Below are 16,825 nucleotides of genomic sequence, written 5' to 3' on the forward strand. Positions count from 1 at the left end.
CAAGAAAGCCTTTATGATATTATTCCTACTTCTAATATATCGATGTTCTAATAGTGACACCTCGTATCTGCATTTCAATATTTTTGATAGGGGGTAGTTAAAATTTTATACAAAAACTATTAAAGATATTAAATAATAAAAAAAAATACCGTACCTATATTAAAAATGAACTAAATAATTATTTTTGCACCAAGCGTATTTTTGTTTTTATTTATTATCATTAAATATTAATTTTTGTATAACATTTTAACTACCCCATATCAAAAATATTGAATTGCAGATACGAGGTGTCAATGTTAGAAAATCGATATTAGAACAAAAAAAATATAATGTAGACCCACAGGGTACCGCCGTACCTCCCGGTATTTAAAAGGTCTACTCTAAAAACATTAAAAAATAGTGATAAACATTCTATATCGTATTCAGACAGTTAATTACTATCCCGGGATGTGAACTAAATAATGGCGTGACTTTTTTATAACGCGGCCGCCCGGAGTGTGTTTGCAAAGTTTCTCAACCATTTTACACCTGCACACCAGTACAAATGAGAACAATTGCAAATCTTTGTTTGCTTCCTTATCCAATCATTCCTCCTTCTGTCCTTTCGCGTAATGCCCAGCATGCACCTCTCCATACGACGTTGTGCTATTCTAAGTTTCTGGATCTCTCTTTTACTTAGAGTCCATGTTTCATACGCATATGTGATTGCGCGAAGCACACACAGGTTGGGTTGAACACTTTGCGCTTTAGGCACAGTGGAACATCACTTTTGAAGATATTATTCACGCGGCCAAAAGCACTCCAGCCTAGCTTTACTCTGCGAACAATTTCTTATACTTTTTTTCCCTGCCAGATAGATGTAGTTTTCACCTCTTCGAGCTGAGTGCCATTGATGAGAATTTCTTTTTGGCCCGCAAAGCAGTTGAACATGACTTTTGTCTTTGTTACAAGTATTTTCAAGCGTACTTTGTTGCTTACTTTAGCGAGTTCCTGCATTGGATGTCTTTTGAGTCTAGCGAGAAAATTACTATGTCATCGGCAAAGCGTATATGACTCAGGTATTCTTCATTTATGCGGATCCTTTTGCCATTCCTGTCAAGTTGCCTGAATAAGTATTCAAGGGTAGCTGTAAATAGTTTAGGTGGGATTGTATCACCTTGTCGGACTCATATTTTATTTATTAGTTTTAAATCTTGCACAATAATGGACATATAAATGGAAGTATGGACGCTAAACCAAGAGATGTCACGGAGACTTGAAGCTTTCGAGAAGTGGCTGTATAGACGCATTCTCAAAAATCCTTGGACTGACTGGGTGACAAATGTTGAAGTTCTCAATCGAATGGGGAAGGACCGAGAAGCTCTACGTAGTATCAAAACCAGGAAACTACAGTACCTCGGCCACATTATGAGAGTACAAAAATACAGCATTCTCCAACTTGTCATTCAAAGAAAGATCAATGGGAACCGTAGTAGAGGACGACGCCGCATTTCGTGGCTTAAGAACCTCCGTGATTGGTACGTATGCAGCTCCACTGAACTGTTCTGGGTAGCAGACGACAAAGATAAGATCGCCTTGATCGTGGCCGATTTTTGCTAGGGGATGGCACAATAAGAAGTAGATAACTGATAGACATAACATACATATTATAACAGTCTGGAACTCGGGTCAACCCGCAGCTAGTTTACCCTCTCCCAACATGGACCTTCACGTGTTTCTTTAAGGAAGTCAATTGTCTAAAACGGTGATTGCATATATCACATCGAAAAGGCTTTTCACCACTATGAATCAATTTATGATTCTTAAGGGTACTAAGCGCAGAAAATTTAGACGAACACAAATCACATGTAAACGGTCTTTCGCCAGTATGCACCATTTTATGAATTTTCAAATTGCCACTGAGTGTACACTTATAATCACACAAATCACACTGAAAAGGTTTATCTTTGTTATGAATCTTTTTATGTCTGTTCAAAACACCGATCAACTTGCATGTGTAATCACACACATCGCATTTAAAAGGCCTTTCTCCGCTGTGCACTTTACTGTGTATTTTTAAATAATCTGGAGATTTGCTGGTGTAATCACACACAGTGCATTTATAAGGTTTTTCCTCGCTATGAACTAATTCGTGCTTTTTTAAGTTAGTTGCTGATTTACATTTGTGATCACATAATTTACAATTGAAAGGTTTGAAGTCGCTGTGAGATTTTCTGTGTACTCTTAAACGAGACATGTTTATCGTTATGTAGTCACACTGATTGCAATGAAACCGTTTGTGTTCAGATTGATTCTTTTTATTGCCAGATAAAGAAACTTCATGGGTTTGTTTGTGGTTATACAATTTGAGTTCGGTTGAGAAAAAAGTGAAGCACATGTTGCAGACAAAATTTCTTTCATAAAATGAAGATCTGTACAGATTTAGACACATTTCTTTATCACTTAAAATCGATACTTCCTTTTTAATATCTTGTTCATGAACTTCAATTTCATTATTAGACAAAGTGACTTGTTTCTTAGACGCACGCTGGACAGTACTCTTGCCAGTAAATATACTGCAGTTGACAAAGGTAATCTGTAAAAAAAATAATACCTTGTTGAAAAATAGCTATAGAAAATCGAACTACACTTGAGCTAAGAGTACCTATCAGTCGACAAAATCAGATCGAAACAAATGAAAGTAGACCTGATGTGTATTAAATAATATAAAATACGTACTACGTCATATTGTGTTTATTATATTCATTTTACCAGTGGTGAATATGACAAATAACAAATTCAATGCGTTCACTACATGTCATAAAAATAAAGAAAACGTATGTTAACGGCCCACATGCTCAGTGTAGGTCAAAATGGAGCGTTTGTGGTATTTTCAGAGCATAACCCTGAACATTCTTTAAACGTTGTAGATAATCTATTTTTATATAATTTTTAATGTTCAATTGCTTTACGATCAATGACTATATCTTTTTTTACAAGCAACGAGTGGTCCACTGTTCAGCTGTCAAAATCAGATCCCAGATTGCTTGACATATTAATTTGCCCTTTCTCGTTTCAAATTGAATTATAAAAAAATCTCAAATCAAAGATAATATGAACTATCAGTGTTAAGTATTTATAGATTATATACATTCCTGTTATTCATCAGCTGTCAAAGTCAGACTAGTCTTCACACAAAAACCGGTGGTAATATCGATTTCCAAAAAATATGTAAAATTGATATATGCATTATCATCATCGATTCAAATCAAACCATTATCCAAAGACAACAACGGGAGGGGCGGAAAGGTAGGACCAGTCGTGAATGTATCGGCTTTCTACTTGAGTCCGACAGTAAATTGAAGGGTTACCAATGATTTTAAATAATTTAAATTCTATATGCCAACCTCATTAGCTGGTTTCATTTCAGAATAAGAGCATCCTGCAACGGAGTCCTCATTGCTGAATGGCCGTACTGTATCTTCAACGAACTCACTTTTAATGGAAGCTGCCTGAAAATCTGTCTCAGATTTTATATTGGGCAGGTCCTTTGAAGGAATCTGAAAAAAAATAACTGGATTAAACACGAAAGACAAACGGAATACCCCGTTTACACGTGCATGGATTTACTGCACATTAAGTATTAACGCAGCCATAATAATAAAATGCACGTGTAAACATGTATTATCATGCAAATTGCAAGATTGCATGCATGAGTCAAAATAGTTAGGATGTTTCTGAATTTTCAGGCGACAGTTGGCGATTTGTTCGATATCCACGTCTGCGCAGTAGAACGACAGTGGCGAACCTGCCGGTAAAAACGAACTACACCACGCAGACTCATTTTGAGGTTAACCGACTTTCCGGGCCTGTCAAATAGTACTATAAAATGACAACATCGCGTCTCGTTTACTCTTGAAGAATGAGGTTGGCGAGATAGTCAGCACGAGTACGTGTAAATAGTTATTAACGCGATAGTTTAAAATACACACTATTGCTGTAAGTGAATCCATGCACGTGTACAGGTGCTAGTAAGGTAAGTGGGTTTAAAATCTGGGTGTTAACATATATATGCAGCGGTATTGAATTGTAAAGTACGACAGTAGTGCTAGTTACTGATTACCTTCGAATTCAATAGTTAAATGTACATTTTACGTAAAACATTTCACCGTGGCACAGTTCGCCGTGAGAAAGAGATGCTCTTATAGTATACCGGTCTACAATTTTATTAGATTCAATATGAATATTAATTCAATTTTCATAGCAGATTTTGGCAAATTTTGAATGAGCAAATTTTGGCAATCTTCAAAATTTGTTTGCTGCTGGCTTCCTATAAAGTGTAAACCGACAAGAACCGTGTTTTATTATTTAGACATGAATTTTATGTCAGTAGGTACTATACGACCCAAAGAGGTTGGATGGCCTTGAATATACGGTCATATATTTCCAATACAACATTTCACAGTGAAGCGTGACAACGAACTGCATACGTACAAGTTTCCGTACACGGAATTCAATGCGGTATAAATTGTAACGAACTTTTCAGTTTTTCATAAGCAAGTAGATTTATTTTTCAAATTTTTACAATTTAGCCTGTCAAATAGAATGCATTTTTTGTCTATGTTAACAATTAATGATGAAAGGAGTGTGTCATGGTTCATTTCCAGTATTAATAGGTACCTACTGGTAATAAGCTCACAGCCTTAAAATTAGACATGTCTGACATACAATACCCACTTAAAGCGCGTTGACACAGTCCAAGTACGATACAAATACACTTGGACCTAGTGCCATCCAAATGACAGCTTCATACTAATTATTCCTATCTAAGCTACTCGGACCACGTCCTACTCATCCAAGTTAGCTTGGATAGGAATAATTAGTATCAAGATGTCTCATACGAGTGTGCTTGGATGGCACTCGGTCCAAGTGTAGGTACCTACTTAGACCTTGTCAACACGGCTTTCCGAAACATAACAAACCAACAGGTATAATAGAAATTAGTTGAGTTGTGGAATAGTTAATAAGGTAACACCTGAAACGATAAATCTTATAAAAAGAAGCGATATAACAAAACTAACCTCAGAAATATTACAACTTGTTTCACCTGCATCCTCTTTCTTGATAAAATCATGGTCGCATGTGTTGTTTGAATGTACTATTGGTACATCAAACCAATGGTGTCCTTCTGGATCAGATACCCTATCATCTGTTTCGAATTTTATATCCATTTTCTATATTTAATCAAATGCGTACAGCTGTAAATGTGCTAATTAGGTATGAATAATCGTGAGATGGAATAAATGTTTGGCAGCCGTGGTATTAGCACATTAACCATAGACAATGTTAACCAGTGTTGCCATCTTCTATAAGTAATAAAATAGTTTGAAGACTAGTAGCTACCTACGTTTAGACCAAAATGGACTGCTAATTAACCACTTACTTGTCAATAATATACGAATATAAAATAATGGGAGTTTTAAGAAGTTTATGTAAGTACCTACCTACCTATATTATAAGCTTTAAGCCCTGCCATTTTGCTTTTAAATCAGGTCCATTTACCTGGATCACCCAATGTTAGAACTCCAACTTTTTTTGGGTGCATTTGTTTGTGCACGATTTTTTTTCGTTTGTGCACATATAATAACAGAAAAATTCCAATTTCAAATTGGGTGTTCCAGCTAAACGTTTGGTCTCTAGTGACTTGATACTTGAACCAATAAATTAGCCTTAAAATTTTTTTGTTAAATGCATCTGATTAGGTAAATTTATGTCAACTTTAAACATGATTTTTTAAATTTTTATCTCTTATATTAAGCTAGTAATTAAATTTTGAGCGGCCGTCAAGTTTCAAAACCAAACATTTTTTTTCCACATTTTTTAATTACACACCTTTGAGTAATTTAATTACATGATTTTTCATGAAGTTTTTATTGTTTTTTCATTTAAATTACGCGAAAAATTCGCATTTTTCCATTTTCACTAAGTACCCCGTGAAAATATCCCGAACAAAAAAGACCGCATCCGTTTGGAAAATCCAGTCAAAAGAGTCTATACAAAATAGCCAAAACGGTGTAAAGCTCACTAAATATGTCCGTTTATACTACCTAAAACTTAAAATTACTACCTTTAAATTGATATTTTGATTACACAAAAGTGTCAAAATTACAAAAACATTCAACATTCTTAACATTTATCTTTTTATTTATGATTTTGAATAGATCAATGTCAGTTGCATACGGGAAAAGCAGTAATTAATAATTATTCTTAGGTACCTACTGTTTTTTAACAATATGATCCGTAATAAAAATAAATAAGTTATTAGAATACAATTAGGTATGCATATTTTTGAAAAATGCAATATATTTTATGCAACGATATTTTCTTCAAAAGATAATATTGGAATGACATTTATATTTATTTTGTATATAGGAGTTACCTTGCAGGCACTTAACTCTTCCTAATAATATTTGCATAGGTATTATGATTTTTTTCTTTTTCTCTGTTTCTCCAGATGGTGCAACGTATGCATGTAGTTCTGGTAGGTATTATGTTAGGAGAGAAGTGTTAGACAAAAACTTCATATTATGCTCTTCAGAATCGATATCAAATGAAGTTTTGTAGGTACTTTAAAGAGTTATTGCCTCTGACGGCTTCGAAAATTGTTTCACGCAAATGGTTTTCTTCCGAATGTGTGAGTTTATGAGTTCTTAAACAACGTACCGACCTACATATCTGTTTACATTTATATTTAAATTCATCACGTTTATGGGTTTTTAAATGACATTTGTTTACATTTAAAATGAAATAGATCACACGCAAATGGTTTTTCTCCTGTTTCGTTTTATGAACTCTAAGATAATGTTGTGCCGTGGCTCCGTATAAATAGGTAGTCAATTTATTTAAAAGGTTATTCACCATTAAGTATCTTTACATGTGTTTAAAGATTACTCCGTCGCGAGCATCCAAATGAACATACATTGCATTTATAAGATTTTTCACGAGTATGTTCTATATATTATGTATATATTCATTTCATGTGTTTTAAGACAACTAAGTCGCACGCATTTATATGAATATACATCGCATTTTAAAGGTTTTTCACCAGAATTGGTCATTTGTTTGTTTTTAAGATGACTAAGTTGCGAGCATCTATATGAGCATACATTGCATTTATAAGGTTTTTCACCAGTCACCAAAAATGCCGGCGCATCTTAAGAGTTAGCCTATTGCGTCGAGGGTCTCAGGTTCTAATCCTCAGTGCGGCAAGTATGCATATTATTCGCGAGAATCTATATGAACATACATTGCATTTATTAGATTTTCTTCAGAATGCGTCATTGTGTCTTTTTAAAATATTAATTCGCGAGCATCTATATGAACATAAATCGCATTTGTGAGGGTGTGCACCAGTATTAATTGTCATTCAACATATTTTAAGACTACAAGGTGTTTTTAAATGACATATTTGATTACATTTCAAATCACAATCATCACACGCAACTGGTTTTTCTCGTGAATGTGTAAGTTTATGAGTTCTTAAACAACGTATTCAATACGTTGCTGCCAAAAGTTGGTTAGTCGATAGTTTAGGTATTTTGAGCTTACCACGGATAAGATGTCTATACTTAAATACGTTTGCTAGAAAAAAAATCAAAGTCATCCGATTTTTAGAACATTGTATTTTTAGCTATTCATTATCTTGATAAAAATACGTAACTCTTGATTTTTCAATTTCCCAACATCAAAAGACTGTAGAGATGTTTACAGTATTAATCTAGAATAATGTAATTACATTATTTTCAACAGAAGATATATCGAATAAATATCAGAAACATTATCAAATTACATAAACTTATTCAATGAAAGAACTTAAAGTTCTAATGTGTAAGTTCATAATATGAACTTACACATTCAGGAGAAAACCCATTTGCGTGTGATGAATGTGATTTCCAAGATAATCAAATATGTAATTTAAAAATACCTAGTAATCTTAAAACATATTATGGAATGGCAATACTGATAAAAAAAAACCTTATAAATGCGATGAATGTTCATATAGATGCTCGCAAATTAGTTGTCTTCTGCTCTCTTCTTGGTTGTATACTCATGGCTACCATGTCCATTACTTATAAGATCTTATAATCCCTAGTCCCATATGATCTTATAAGTTATGGACATTGTCGAAAACAAAATGTGTCATAATATGTAGGTATTTAAAGACTACCACGTCGCGAGAATCTATATGAACATAGATTGAATTTATAACATTTTTCATTTGAATGTGTCATTGTATGTCTCTTAAAACATAAATTTGCGAGCATCTATATAAACACAAATCACATTTATGAGGGTGTGCTCCGTTATGTTTTATTTTATTGATTTTAAGGTTTCTAGGTTGCAAGCATCTTTATGAATATATATTGCATTTTTAAGGTTTTTGAACACTATTTTTTGTCATCTTATGTATTTTTAAACTAGCGAGCATCTATATGTACACTGATTCCATTTAGGTTCTTCGTCACAATGTGTTATTTCATGTTTTTTACGAATACTGCTGACACCATTCATTCTGCTTTGAGAGAAGCAGAAGCTCGAGAAGGATTGAAAGTCTTGGTTGCTCAAAGGATGACAAAATTAAAAAGTGGTAAAGATCCTCAGCCATGAGTATACAACAAAGAAGAAAGGAGAAGACAACTAATTTGCGAGCATCTATATGAACATTCATCGCATTTATAAGGTTTTTTTAATCAGTATTGCCATTCCATAATATGTTTTAAGCTTATTAGGTATTTTTAAATTACATATTTGATTATCTTGGAAATCACATTCATCACACGCAAATGAGTTTTCTCCTGAATGTGTAAGTTCATATTATGAACTTACACATTAGAACTTTAAATTCTTTCATTGAATAAGTTTATGTAATTTGATAATGTTTCTGATATTTCTTCGATATACCTACCTTCTGTTGAAAATAATGTAATTACATTATTCTAGATTAATACTGTAAACATCTCTACAGTCTTTTGATGTTGGGAAATTGAAAAATCAAGAGTTACGTATTTTTATCAAGATAATGAATAGCTAAAAATACAATGTTCTAAAAATCGGATGACTTTGATTTTTTTTCTAGCAAACGTATTTAAGTATAGACATCTTATCCGTGGTAAGCTCAAAATACCTAAACTATCGACTAACCAACTTTTGGCAGCAACGTATTGAATACGTTGTTTAAGAACTCATAAACTTACACATTCACGAGAAAAACCAGTTGCGTGTGATGATTGTGATTTGAAATGTAATCAAATATGTCATTTAAAAACACCTTGTAGTCTTAAAATATGTCGAATGACAATTAATACTGGTGCACACCCTCACAAATGCGATTTATGTTCATATAGATGCTCGCGAATTAATATTTTAAAAAGACACAATGACGCATTCTGAAGAAAATCTAATAAATGCAATGTATGTTCATATAGATTCTCGCGAATAATATGCATACTTGCCGCACTGAGGATTAGAACCTGAGACCCTCGACGCAATAGGCTAACTCTTAAGATGCGCCGGCATTTTTGGTGACTGGTGAAAAACCTTATAAATGCAATGTATGCTCATATAGATGCTCGCAACTTAGTCATCTTAAAAACAAACAAATGACCAATTCTGGTGAAAAACCTTTAAAATGCGATGTATATTCATATAAATGCGTGCGACTTAGTTGTCTTAAAACACATGAAATGAATATATACATAATATATAGAACATACTCGTGAAAAATCTTATAAATGCAATGTATGTTCATTTGGATGCTCGCGACGGAGTAATCTTTAAACACATGTAAAGATACTTAATGGTGAATAACCTTTTAAATAAATTGACTACCTATTTATACGGAGCCACGGCACAACATTATCTTAGAGTTCATAAAACGAAACAGGAGAAAAACCATTTGCGTGTGATCTATTTCATTTTAAATGTAAACAAATGTCATTTAAAAACCCATAAACGTGATGAATTTAAATATAAATGTAAACAGATATGTAGGTCGGTACGTTGTTTAAGAACTCATAAACTCACACATTCGGAAGAAAACCATTTGCGTGAAACAATTTTCGAAGCCGTCAGAGGCAATAACTCTTTAAAGTACCTACAAAACTTCATTTGATATCGATTCTGAAGAGCATAATATGAAGTTTTTGTCTAACACTTCTCTCCTAACATAATACCTACCAGAACTACATGCATACGTTGCACCATCTGGAGAAACAGAGAAAAAGAAAAAAATCATAATACCTATGCAAATATTATTAGGAAGAGTTAAGTGCCTGCAAGGTAACTCCTATATACAAAATAAATATAAATGTCATTCCAATATTATCTTTTGAAGAAAATATCGTTGCATAAAATATATTGCATTTTTCAAAAATATGCATACCTAATTGTATTCTAATAACTTATTTATTTTTATTACGGATCATATTGTTAAAAAACAGTAGGTACCTAAGAATAATTATTAATTACTGCTTTTCCCGTATGCAACTGACATTGATCTATTCAAAATCATAAATAAAAAGATAAATGTTAAGAATGTTGAATGTTTTTGTAATTTTGACACTTTTGTGTAATCAAAATATCAATTTAAAGGTAGTAATTTTAAGTTTTAGGTAGTATAAACGGACATATTTAGTGAGCTTTACACCGTTTTGGCTATTTTGTATAGACTCTTTTGACTGGATTTTCCAAACGGATGCGGTCTTTTTTGTTCGGGATATTTTCACGGGGTACTTAGTGAAAATGGAAAAATGCGAATTTTTCACGTAATTTAAATGGAAAAACCAGAAAAACTTCATAAAAAATCATGTATTTAAATTACTCAAATGTGTGTAATTAAAAAATGTGGAAAAAAAATGTTTGGTTGTAAAACTTGACGGCCGCTCAAAATTAAATTACTAGCTTAATATAAGAGATAAAAATTTAAAAAATCGTGTTTAAAGTTACTCACTAGAGACCAAACGTTTAGCTGGAACACCCAATTTGAAATTGGAATTTTTCTGTTATTATATGTGCACAAACGAAAAAAATCGTGCACAAACGTGCACTAACGATGCACAAACAAATGCACCCTAAAAAAGTTGGAGTTTTAACATTGGGTGATCCAGGTAAATGGACCTTTTTAAATCGTTGATTGTGCAGTATAGTTTAAGATTAATATTATCTTCTTTTAAATAAATTTCTAAATTTGAAGTGCCTACTTTCAAAAGCCCCTAAAACGATTTTAAGTAGTTCTGAGAAAATGAGAAAAACGGTTTTTCACAATTTTTTACGATTTTCTCAATTTTCTCAGAGAAAATATCATATCTATTAAATATGTGAACTTTATGTATTTATTTTTTAATTCGTTACATTATAAAGAATATTTTGGCTTTCCATTTTAGCAATATTTGAAAAGCACACCCAACCATTTTAGCGAGTTTTGAAATTTACCCTATTTTTTGATCATACGTATTGACGAATTATGGCGTTTTTTAAAGTTCAATCTTAGACCATCATATAGTTTACAAAAATATCCATCTAACTACATATTATTATCTAAATCAAAAATTTTCAAAAACCGTTTTAGGGGTTTTTGATTGTTTATAAGAATCCCTATGATTGACTGCATCTATTTATGGGGGCGAAAAGATCACGCGGCAGTAAAGAAGGGTAGAAGTAGGCTTTGGGGTTTCGACATAAATAGTCCAAACAAAACTTTGTCAGTCAGAAATAGGTAGGTAGCTATTCGCGAGCCTAATACTACAAGGTTCTAAGTGTTCGTCCTTGAAAAAACAAACCCAACAATGAAGTAGTATTCTAAAGCTACCTCATTGTTACTTTTGTTTCTCCAAGGACAAACACTTAGAACCTTGTAGTTCTCCACTCGCGTATTGGTTAGCTTTTTAATTTATTTAAACTACCTATGTACCTAAATCAAAACATTATAGTAGACTTAGGCTGTGGAGATCCGATAATAATAGTAGGTTGTTACCTACCTAGGAACTTTGTCAGTAATAAATAAAATTGTGTTAGTATTTTGTACTTCAATAATAATTGTTGGTAAGTACCTACTTCATGGTAAGTAGGTACTTACCTCGTGTTACCTTCTTAATGTTGGTTAGTTTTTTTTAATTTTCATGTAAGCCTAACCAAATCATAATAGATAGGTAATAAATAATAATTATGAATATTCTATATTCTATAAAATATTTAAAATTATGTAGGTACATATGATTTAATGTCATAATATTTAGATATTTCGTAGATAGGTACCTGGGAAAATATTGTTTGACTAGGTATTATCCATTATGGGTTGGTTTACTCAGGGTTTAATTTAATTTTAAAAACTAACCAGCACAATCTGCAACTGCGCTGGATAGACCACGTGCATAGAATGCCTGATGAGATACCAGCAAGGGGGGCTATGTACGCAACCAACAATAACAAAAGATCTAGACGGCCGAAACTAAGTTCGGTGGACTGCGCTGCAGGATATTTACAAAATAATTCCCCGCTAACTCAAGTGGAGAGTGTCGTGCTGGATCGTCCATGATAAAGAAAGTTTTTAAAGGAGGTCAAGACCCGCCAAGGGTTTTTCTGTCATTTATAATCAATAATAACTAGCATCTCTGAGAGAAAACTTACATCAGTAATAGTAAAGTAAAGTAAAGTAAAGGCTGTGTGACGCTCTATAGTAGCGTTTTCCAAATTGTGTACGCGGTAAAATTTATGTGTACGTATATTATAAGTATTTAGTGTTTTTTGTATATTATTTTAACACATCCATTTGAATTATGGAGTTATCAAGTATCGATACACAATTAAAAATTGCACCATACACCCATATAACTTAAAAAAAATAACATTATTAAAGGTAAATAGCGCCGCAGAATACTTTTTGTTACTATTCGAGCAAATTTGTGATGTGTGTTTATCTCACTTATCTGGTTGACTCGCCACGCCGGGGCCCTCCTGAGCCCGGGTCCCCAGGCTAGAGTCCTGTTAGCCCACCCTTGTGGGGGCCATGATTGTGGCACTCCCTATGAAATCTCCTACAAGCCTATCTTAGAGCGTGTCCAGCAGAAGAAATTCCTTAGATGTTTTTATGACATAAAGGTAGGTACCGAACGATGTTTCTACAATATATACTTGCTTTTCACTCTCTTCACTCTTGTAGGGCACTTCAGTTCTTGAGACATTTTTCTTTGCCTTACCTACTATCATGATGGATAGTTTTTTTGTATTATTAATAACCATGTCCTTGCTTTTTCGTACAAGGTGGTTGATAGTAATTATGAACAATCACAAACCACCAGGCTTTGAGAAAATCACATAATTATATTGTGTCCTCATCGGGAATCGAACCCAGCACTTACGGATGGAAGGCCATCGCTTTACTAACTGTACCACGAAAGCCGCCCACAAGGGATGGTTTCCAATCCTGGCGTCCTAATAATGTTGAATTTAGTATATGCATTATTTTTTTGTCAATTATTACCTTTGAGTTCGCTACCTTGACCACTTATTCTGGGTCAGAACCGTTTCCTGTTTCTGAAATTTTATTATATTATTGTGTAAGTATGTAGGTACTTAATACTGGTTTTTTTTCTCTTCTCTCTTGTGAAGGTAATATTTGCTATACAAGCAGGTTTATATTTATATTCAACTTGTAACTAGCATTTTTCAATTTAAATTTCATATAATGAGCGTCCTGAACGTCAGATTTATTTATTATGCCCACAATTTTTGAGATGCTGACATGGTCTAACTGTTAGGCCTTGACGACTCAATGAGGTCACATATACCAGGTATGCGCGCTAGTCAAATCGCGCTATCTGGGCAAGGTCTTAGCCGGCTCTACCATCTAAGCTCGCCCGTCTGCCACACAGCTATAAATGAAGCCTTATAGAAACATCGCTCGGATATTGCATAATTATGAAGATCGCCCTCATCTACCTAACGACAGTTGCGCGTAACCTCTTGATACGTATATATATTTTGATGCGGTGACCGGCGAGTCGTATAGGATTGACCAATTTGTAGGTGTGCGTATGCATTGTGGCGTCTTCGACTCGCAGCCCGAGATACATGCGATTTGTTGCTAGCAGCGCTAGATGTTTTTTGAAACCAAAAGTTCGCATTCGACCTATGTGCATGGCTCTATTTGGCAATGTGTGTTTTGTGAATAACGATGACGCCACAGTGACACGTTGCAGACGAGACTATAGACTTAGACTATCATCATCATCATCATCAGCCGGGGTCAATCCACTGCTGGATGAAGGACTCCCCAAGCTTTCTCCAACTCTCTCGGTCCTGTGTCGTTCGCTGCCACGTATTTCCGCCGAACTTTACCAGTTCGTCAATCCAGCGGCTTTTAGGGCGACCCTGTGGCCGTTTCGTACCCCTTGGGTACCACTGGATGACGGCATTTGTCCAGCGGCCGTCCTTTCGGCGAGCAATGTGTCCCGCCCATCTCCATTTCAGCTGTTTGGCAACGTCTATTACATCGCGTACTCTTGTCTGCTTCCTAACCCATTCGTTCCTCTTACGGTCCTTTCGCGTGATGCCCAACATGCACCTCTCCATGCCTCGCTGTGTGACTCTTAGCCTTTGGACATCTCTCGTGTTGAGGGTCCACGTCTCGCAGCCATACGTGAGCACGGGTAGCACACATTGGTTGAACACCTTACGCTTAAGACATAATGGTAGGTCACTCTTGAAAATAATATTCAGACGTCCGAAAGCACTCCATCCGAGCTTTGTTCTTCGAGCAATTTCATCGTGCATGCTTCCGTCTATGGACACCTGCTGTCCGAGATAGACGTAGCTGCTGACTTGCTCGAGTTGGGTGCCAGAAATACAGATAATCGCAGGGTCCGAAATACAGTTCCTCATCACTTTTGTCTTTGAGACATTTATCTTTAGACCGACCGTTTGACTGAGATCCGCGAGTTCTTGCATTCTACTTTGGAGGTCTTTCGGGTCTTGTGAGAGTATAACAATATCATCTGCAAAGCGCAGGTGACTGAGGTGCTCCCCATTAATTGGAACACCTTTTTCCTCCCAATCAAGTTTCCTAAATAAGTCCTCAAGAGTAGCGGTGAATAGTTTAGGTGAAATGGTATCACCTTGCCGGACACCTTTGTTAATGGGGAATTTACACGACCGTTTGTGGAGTTTCACGCATGCTGTGGCATCACTGTATATACTGTTCAAAATGTTTATGTAGCGTCTGGAAATTCCTTGGTTGCTAAGGGCGTCTATAATTGAGAATTTTTTGATGGAATCAAACGCCTTTTCATAGTCTATAAAACCAAGATATAATGGCAGTTTGTATTCCTGGTAGCGCTCTATGATTTCCCTGACGACCTGTATAATATGATCCATAGTACTGTAGCCTCTTCTGAAACCGGCTTGCTCTCTTGGTTGGTTCTCGTCTAGAACTGTTTCGAGACGGTTTGAGAGTATTTTCGTGAAAACCTTATACAGAATTGGCAGTAGACTAATTGGTCGATAGTTTTTCAGATCTTCAGTGTCTCCTTTCTTATGGAGAATAATAATGGAGGCATTTTTCCATGACTCTGGGATGTTCTCTTCGTGCAGGCAAGACGTGAACAGACGTGCGAGAACTTCGCTCACCGTCCTCCCGCCACGTTTGAGAACATCGATAGTCAGCCCATCTTCTCCCGGAGCTTTCCCACTCTTCATGCACATTATAGCATATTCCACTTCTGTGGTAGTAACCTCGGGAAGAGGATCTCCATATTCTCCGTTCACCGGAAGATCTGAATTGATGTCAGTGTCATCTTTGTATAGAGCGCTGTAAAACTCTACAACAGTGTCCAGTAGATGATCCCAGTTACGCACGATACTTCCATCTTGCGCTTTTAGTGTCGTGATCTGCCGTCTCCCTATTGACAGATGCTGCTTGTTCTTATGTAAGCTCCTTCCTGACGCAACAATTGATTCAACAAGGTTCATATTGAACTTACGAAGATCTTCTCGTATGTTTTTACGTAGAGTTTTGCACAGCGTGGAGTACTCGAGATCATTTGCAACTTGTTGTTCGCTTTTCGTACTCCTACGCAGCTTCATAAGATTCAACGTTTCCTTTGAAAGTTTGCTTACTCGTTCGACCACAGCAGCAACTGTCTCTTCCTTAGATTCTATAATGATTTTTGTTACTGCATCGGTGTTTTGTAGGGAGATGGGGTCATTTTCAGCCTGGAAAGCCGCTAGCCTGTTCTCCAGCTCTTGTTGGAATTCGACTCTGCTTCTCAAGCCTCTGCGGACTCTGGGCTTCAGCATCAGTTTGGATCTCTCACGTTTGATGTTAAATCGTACTTTACACCTTACCATTCGGTGGTCGCTGCCAGTATTAAATTTGTTAATGACTGTGCAGTCTAGAAAAATATCCTTCTTGTTGGTGAGGATGTAGTCGATTTCGCTGGTTCGTTTTGTTGGGCTTCGCCATGTCCATTTTCGAGAAGGCTTCTTTTTGAAGAATGAGTTCATGATGTAGAGATTGTGGTTTTCCGCAAACTCCACTAACATGTCTCCTCGGCCATCCCTGGTGCCATGTCCGAAGTGCCCGACCGCTACATCATCCTGGTGTTGAGATCCGATTCGTGCATTAAAGTCTCCCATGATGATAGTGAAGACAAGTGACATTTCCGTTTATTTTTCAACGTACTGATTTCTTCATATAGCTCCTCCACTTTTTCATCAGGTGAGTTTTGAGTGGGCGCATAAACTTGCAAAAGCAGAATCTGGTATCTTTTGCTGAGCTGAAGTGTTAAACTTG

At 35.5% G+C, this 16,825-nt stretch overlaps 1 protein-coding gene across 1 annotated transcript; it reads right to left on the reverse strand.

Moving 5' to 3' along the window:
- Positions 1-375: 375 nt before the first annotated feature.
- Positions 376-5,210, reverse strand: LOC147077160 (uncharacterized). Its single transcript, XM_085941013.1, has 4 exons — positions 5,061-5,210; positions 3,387-3,539; positions 2,443-2,575; positions 376-380 (listed from the first exon to the last, which is right to left on the reverse strand). Exons 1-4 carry the CDS (start codon positions 5,208-5,210, stop codon positions 376-378), a joined length of 441 nt encoding a protein of 146 aa, XP_085797139.1.
- Positions 5,211-16,825: the final 11,615 nt, after the last annotated feature.

This window comes from Rhyacophila brunnea, unplaced genomic scaffold, assembly GCF_057557595.1.
Source record: "Rhyacophila brunnea isolate RB1 unplaced genomic scaffold, BYU_Rbru_1.0 scaffold_13, whole genome shotgun sequence".
Taxonomy (NCBI): domain Eukaryota; kingdom Metazoa; phylum Arthropoda; class Insecta; order Trichoptera; family Rhyacophilidae; genus Rhyacophila; species Rhyacophila brunnea.

Coding starts and splice junctions, on each gene's coding strand:
- LOC147077160 (XM_085941013.1), bottom strand. CDS start 5,210: ATGGATATAAAATTCGAAACAGATGATAGGGTATCTGATCCAGAAGGA. Junction 3,540..5,060: donor CAAGTTGTAATATTTCTGAG/GTTAGTTTTGTT, acceptor ATTTTTTTTCAG/ATTCCTTCAAAGGACCTGCC. Junction 2,576..3,386: donor AAATGAAACCAGCTAATGAG/GTTGGCATATAG, acceptor TTTTTTTTACAG/ATTACCTTTGTCAACTGCAG.